Raw genomic sequence first — 6,883 nt, 5'->3', positions numbered from 1 at the left:
TTCAAAAGGAGGGTGGTGCTTGGAATGATTGTTCTTCCTCTGTTAAACATGGTTACCTGCAAGGAAACACGTCATCATCATTGCTTTGAACAAAAAGGGCTTCACAGGCAAGGATATTGCTGCCAGTAAGATTGCACCTAAATCAACCATTTATCTGATCATCAAGAACTTCAAGGAGAGCGGTTCAATTGTTGTGAAGAAGGCTACAGGGCCCACAAGAAAGTCCAGCAAGCGCCAGGACCGTCTCCTAAAGTTGATTCAGCTGCGGGATCGGGGCACCACCAGTACAGAGCTTGCTCAGGAATGGCAGCAGGCAGGTGTGAGTGCATCTGCACGCACAATGAGGTGAAGACTTTGGAGGATGGCCTGGTGTCAAGAAGGGCATCAAAGAAGCCACTTCTCTCCAGGAAAAACATCAGGGATAGACTGATATTCTGCAAAGGGTACAGGGATTGGACTGCTGAGGACTGGGATAAAGTCATTTTCTCTGATGAATCCCCTTTCCAATTGTTTGGGGCATCCGGAAAAAAAGCTTGTCCGGGGAGAACAAGTGAGCGCTACCATCAGTCCTGTGTCATGCCAACAGTAAAGCATCCTGAGACCATCCATGTGTGGGGTTGCTTCTCAGCCAAGGGAGTGGGCTCACTCACAATTTTGCCTAAGAACACAGCCATGAATAAAGAATGGTACCAACACATCCTCCGAGAGCAACTTCTCCCAATCATCCAGGAACAGTTTGGTGGTGAACAATGCCTTTTCCAGCATGATGGAACACCTTGCCATAAGGCAAAAGTGATAACTAAGTGGCTTGGGGAACAAAACATTGATATTTTGGGTCCATGGCCAGGAAACTCCCCAGACCTTAATCCCATTGAGAACCTTTGGTCAAACCTCAAGAGGCGGGTGAACAAACAAAACCCCACAAATTCTGACAAACTCCAAGCATTGATTATGCAAGAACGGGCTGCCATCAGTCAGGATGTGGCCCAGAAGTTAATTGACAGCATGCCAGGGCGGATTGCAGAGGTCTTGAAAAAGAAGGGTCAACACTGCAAATATTGACTCTTTGCATCAACTTCAAATAATTGTCAATAAAAGCCTTTGACACCTGTGATATGCTTGTAATTATACTTCAGTATTCCATAGTAACATCGGACAAAAATATCTAAAGACACTGAAGCAGCAAACTTTGTGGAAATGAATATTTGTGTCATTCTCAAAACTTTTGGTCACGACAGTACTAAGATTAATGGATCAAAACACAAAAAAATCTAAAAATGTGATAGTAGATGCAAAAATGTAATCTTAGCCTGTGATGCCTGGCCTTAAAAGTAGTCAGTCCCAATCACCTCCAGTTATCAACACTAACTCCAGAAAGTGTATCACTCTGTTGAGGGTTAAGATAACTCCAGTAGAGTAGTGATTTAAACTCCTTGAATTACTGTGTATACCCCTATTCCTATATATCACGCTCTTCCTTTCCATAACAACACAGGTACAGTTTAAGTCGGAAGTTTACATACACTTAGGTTGTAGTCATTAAAACTCGTTTTTCAACCACTCCACAAATGTATTGTTAACAAACTATAGTTTTGGCAAGTCTGTTAGGACATCTACTTTGTGCATGACACAAGTCATTTTTCCAACAATTGCTTAAAGACAGATTATTTCACTTATAATTCACTGTATCACAATTCCAGCGGGTCAGAAGTTTACATACACTAAGTTGACTGTGCCTTTAAACATCTTGGAAAATTACAGAAAATTATGTCATGGCTTTAGAAGCTTCTGATAGGCTAATTGACATAATTTGAGTCAATTGGAGGTGTACACCTGTTTATGTATTTCATGGGAAAATCAAAAGAAATCAGCCAAGACCTCAGAAAAAAAAGTGTAGACCTCCAGAAGTCTGGTTCATCCTTGGGAGCAATCTCCAAATGCCTGAGGATACCATGTTCATCTGTACAAACAATAGTACGCAAGTCTAAACACCATGGGACCACGCAGCCGTCATACCGCTCAGGAAGGAGACGCATTCTGTCTCCTAGAGATTAACGTACTTTGGTGCGAAAAGTGCAAATCAATCCCAGAACAACAGCAAAGGACCTTGTGGAGATGCTGGAGGAAACAGGTACAAAAGTATCTATATCCACAGTAAAACAAGTCCTATATCGATATAACCTGAAAGGCCGCTCAGCAAGGAAGATGCCACTGCTCCAAAACAGCCATAAAAAAGCCAGACTACGGTTTGCAACTGCACATGGGGACAAAGATCGTACTTTTTGGAGAAATGTCCTCTGGTTTGATGAAACAAATGATAGAACTGTTTGGCCATAATGACCATCGTTATGTTTGGAGGAAAAAGGGGGAGGCTTGCAAGACGAAAAACAACCGTGATGCACAGGGGTGGCAGCATCATGTTGTGGGGGTGCTATGCTGTAGGAGGGACTGGTGCACTTCACAAAATAGATGGCATCAAGGGCCTCCCGGGTGGCGCAGTGGTCTAAGGCGCTGCATCGCAGTACTAGCTGTGCCACCAGAGACTCTGGGTTCGAGCCCAGGCTCTGTTGCAGCCGGCAGCGACTCCTGTGGCGGGCCGGGCACAGTGCACGGTGTTTCCTCTGACACATTGGTGCCGCTGGCTTCTGGGTTGGATGCACATGTGTTAAGAAGCAGTGCGGCTTGGTTGGGTTGTGTTTCGGAGGACGCATGGAAAACCTTCGTCTCTCCCGAGCCCGTAGTGGTGAGACAAGATAGTAGCTACTAACAATTGTATGGAATTGGGGAGAAAAAGGGTGAAAATGAAACAAAAAACGATATTTTTTTTTTTTTCATGTGGAAAATGATATGGATATATTGAAGCATCAGGAAGTTAAAGCAAACTTCCAAAGTTGTGGCAAAATGGCTTAAGGACAACAAAGTCAAGGTATTGGTACACCAGCTCTGTCAGGAGGAATGGGCCAAAATTCCACCATATTATTGCGGGAAGCTTGTGGAAGGCTACCTAAAACATTTGACACAAGTTAAACAATTTAAAGGTGATGCAACCAAATACTAATTGAGTGTATGGGAATGTGATGAAAGAAATAAATGTTGAAATAAATAATTCTCTCTACTATTATTCTGACATTTTACATTCTTAAAATAAAGTGGTGATCCTAACTGACCTAAGACATGGATTTTTTTACTAGGATTAAATGTCAGGAATTATGAAAAACTGAGTTTAAATGTATTTGGCTACGGTGTACGTAAACTTCCAACTTCAACTGTATCTCTGAATTATAGGCTACTCGGAATGATTATGTTGAGTCGTCGGCACTCAGTTATTTCCATTACTAATGTGCTATTTCAAGGAATTATTTTTAACATAGCCTACTACTGAAACGACATAAACATGTATAGATAGCACATAACTAACAACATCTACTGCGTTGTAGTCTGCAGGCCACAGCTATAGGCCTAGTCTATATACAAAGAGATGAATGCTATTAAGGTGTTAGGAATAATAGTCTCGTCTTGTACTTCTTCCAGTGCCATAGAATAATCACTAATGTGCAGGACATTTCAAATTGTAATGTTTGATTTGTTTTTGCCTCAGGTTTTCATCCATTATCCATGAGTAATTTAGTCAAACAGTGGATGCACACACTTCAAAGAAAACTACACTAGCCTACTCAATTCTGACTTTTTTTACCTCATCAGATCATTAAACTTGTCCGAATTATATACTATATGACTAGAGAAGTCCTTTGTGTTCAAATGTTAGGAAATTAAAAGTGCCAGATGTAGTTCTGTCTGTCTCACTGGAGCAAACCTAATATGTAAAATACACCTGTGGTAGTGAATGGATGAATGTTAATCTTCGAAGTGTGATCGTCTCTTCCCTGTGCCTGTCAACCACTTGTATGACCTAATCTGAATAGAATTCTAATGGCATTTTATTTGATGGGGATATTTTATATTGGTCTTTTCCACACCGTTGCTCTGAAACCCCACCCTATGGCGACGTGAAAGACAATGCAACCTCAGAATCAACGATTCATACTTGGAGATGATTTTCATAACATGAAGCTTACGATTTTACTCACCTCTTCAAAATGTAATCCATACAGGTTTCCCTTCTGGTAAAATAAAAATATATATATTTTCACACACTGGGCTTTGAACCTTTTCCCACCACGTTACAAATTAATTTCCTTCTGCCTATAAATATAAAGCTCTACTTGTTTTCCTCATGTGTGTTGCATTATTTATAGCAGTAAAATGGGATAGAATGTGGGATAGAAGCCATAGAATGTGGAACACACAGGTTCACATAATACTCCTTTAGAATTCCCTAGAGATACTCACTGATTCTCAAGATTCTGCACTGTAGAGAGAAAGGTCATGTTTTCTGCTAGCCTTATAAGGGAACAAGGTCTACACAAGTGAACATAGTAAATGGAGAAAGGTTAAGTGCAGCAGAAGCTCTGCAAGCTTATCTTATCTGACTATGATATGAAATTGTGCAAAACAAACTGAGCATGAATAACATGGAGATTAAATGGAAAACAGGAGATAATGAACTTTATTTTATCAGTCCATTCAGAATCAGATCATGGAAGACAGGATCAGTCATTCCTTACAGGAAATGTAACAAATAATGTGTTAATCAAAACAATATGCCCAATGCCAACGCCCTAGATCGAAGTTAATATTTTCTGTGATTTAGAGGAAATAAACACATGAGATTTGATCTCTTATTAATCCAAATTTATTTACAAAGCAAACAAATATGAACTGAAGATAATTATAATATACAAAAAATGTTAACACTTTAATCCCATGTCCAGTTGCAGGTAGTTAATCAGCCAGGGGAGATATTCAACCACCACTGCAAGACAAAATTATATGAATTAATTGCAAAGTCATTCATATAAAAAGCAATCTCCATTGAGGAACACTGCCATCTATCATCATTGTGCAGTGGTTGATTAACAGTAATAATAGGCTATTATCGATTAATACTTACACAATGATGTTGTTGATTGGGATGTGGATGAGTTTGACGAAGAAACCAATGAAGCCCATGATAGCAAAACCTATCGCTGTGGCCATGGCAATCTTTGAGAATTCTGAAATTAGAAAGAACAAAGTTTAATCCGATTTTCCATGGCCAAATTCAGATAGCTGCTACATTGCAAAGTTAGGTCAATCAGAGGCTAACAAATCATAAAATAAATACAATACAATAAAATGTACAATATTGTTATTGTAAACAACATATGAATTTGAACAGTCAACTGATTAATAAAGCAGAAAGAGTGATAATGATCTATAATACAGAGAAATATATGCCCAGTCAGTTTAATGCATCTATACCACAGCATGCTAGAGAGAGGCTTGTGAGAATCCCTCAAAGGTAAGTACATGTAATTTCCTGTACAAGGGTACAGTGTTTGATATCAGCCCTTCACAACAGTCAATTCATTATAAGGATATCTATGATATAGGATAGATTACCTTTTCTGTCTGGCTTGGTACACCTCTTCACAAGCCTTATCGAGTCCTTCACAAACTGCCGACTGGGCTCCACAAATTGCATTACCTGGTCCATGTTGAAAAGGTTTTTGTCCTACTGGGGGGGAACAATAAATAAAATGTATACATGAATGTTTACTTAGCAGCCTATATACATATAATACAGTATAAGCTTATAAAAATGTGTTTTAGGTAACGTTAGCCTACTACACCAGTGTAACCCTCCAGTCCCCTATACTTCAGGCTTGGGTAAATGTTTCAAAACACTGATTTGTAATAATGTTTAACATTTCGTGAAGACAATGTAATACTCGTGTTACATTGTAGCTGATAGTGCTACTCTGCAAATGAAAGTTACATAACACTGTAACGACTGATCTTCATAATACAAGGTAAAGATATTACAATGCGCGACTTGATGCAACTTTAAAATAACACTATTAACAGAACAAAAATACATCCGTAAATTAATCTGATAGGGCAATTCTAGTTCACTTACCGGAATACTTAGACACGTATGTTCTAACTCGAAAGCTGACGTCGACTTCGTGTAAATGCGAAAAAGATTATAACCCGGATGGGATTAGGAAGGATGACGCGGACTCTTGATGCACGCGAACAGGAAAAGTGGCGCCAAGTAAAGTTTTTGGTTGTCACAGCCACAAAATCGAGATTGGCTATATCGTAACAACAATATTCTGAAAACAAAACGTAGCCTTTTGGTCTTAAGGTTAGGAGCCGGCATAAGGTTTAAATCGGATTTTAAAAAATACATTGTTGAAATAGTTGGGGTTTCTGACTGGGCTACAAACCTGTACTTATTATGAATAAACTAACGTTAATGCCTAGGAATGGTTAGGCTACATGCTCCCCTGATAACCTCAAAATGGAGTCGGTTGCTAGTGAATGCTCAGTAATCGAACCTGACGAGAGTGAGGATGATTAAGCCTATTGTACCTGCTGCTACAGGTGTGGTGAAGTCTCCCGAGCCTAACCACCTGAGATGATTCTGCCCCAGTGGGAGAACGATTTTTTTGAGAAATTGGATCACTGCTTTTTGGCCACCAATATGTGTTTACCAAGCCATTTGGAGGAGGTTGATCTTCCGCACTAATACGCATGCGCTCAAAGATAACCCGGATGCAATCTCTGCCACCATAATAGCAAGCGTAGGGTGTGGTTTAAAATTGCCCCACCGTGCCCGTGATAATGTCGAGTGTCTTAATAATGTAGCCTACATATGTGAACATAATGCTCAAAAAGAAGAAAGGGCATTATTAACTGTTTAAAAACAATAATTTAATTGTGGTAAGCAGTTTGTGTAAATACAATTCAAATCCCCTCCTGTCCAGATAGGATATTT

At 39.6% G+C, this 6,883-nt stretch overlaps 1 protein-coding gene across 3 annotated transcripts; it reads right to left on the bottom strand.

Annotated features, from left to right (window-relative positions):
- Positions 1–4,735: 4,735 nt before the first annotated feature.
- On the bottom strand, positions 4,736–6,614 carry LOC110530371 (protein transport protein Sec61 subunit gamma). 3 transcript variants are annotated; one of them, XM_021613368.2, is made up of 4 exons: positions 6,020–6,614; positions 5,503–5,617; positions 5,012–5,114; positions 4,736–4,873 (listed from the first exon to the last, which is right to left on the bottom strand). In XM_021613368.2, the coding sequence occupies exons 2-4, from the start codon at positions 5,594–5,596 to the stop codon at positions 4,864–4,866; spliced, it is 207 nt and encodes a 68-aa protein (XP_021469043.1). In that variant the 5' UTR covers positions 5,597–5,617; positions 6,020–6,614; the 3' UTR covers positions 4,736–4,863. The 3 variants fall into 3 exon arrangements, with proteins under 3 accessions (XP_021469043.1, XP_021469045.1, XP_021469044.1); XM_021613370.2 differs by having other exon boundaries at positions 6,478–6,608; XM_021613369.2 differs by having other exon boundaries at positions 5,503–5,614; positions 6,020–6,165.
- Positions 6,615–6,883: the final 269 nt, after the last annotated feature.

This window comes from Oncorhynchus mykiss, chromosome 8 (assembly GCF_013265735.2).
Source record: "Oncorhynchus mykiss isolate Arlee chromosome 8, USDA_OmykA_1.1, whole genome shotgun sequence".
Lineage (NCBI taxonomy): Eukaryota > Metazoa > Chordata > Actinopteri > Salmoniformes > Salmonidae > Oncorhynchus > Oncorhynchus mykiss.
The sequence above is the reverse complement of the archived record's forward strand: the minus strand, read 5'-3'. Positions and strand labels throughout refer to the sequence as shown.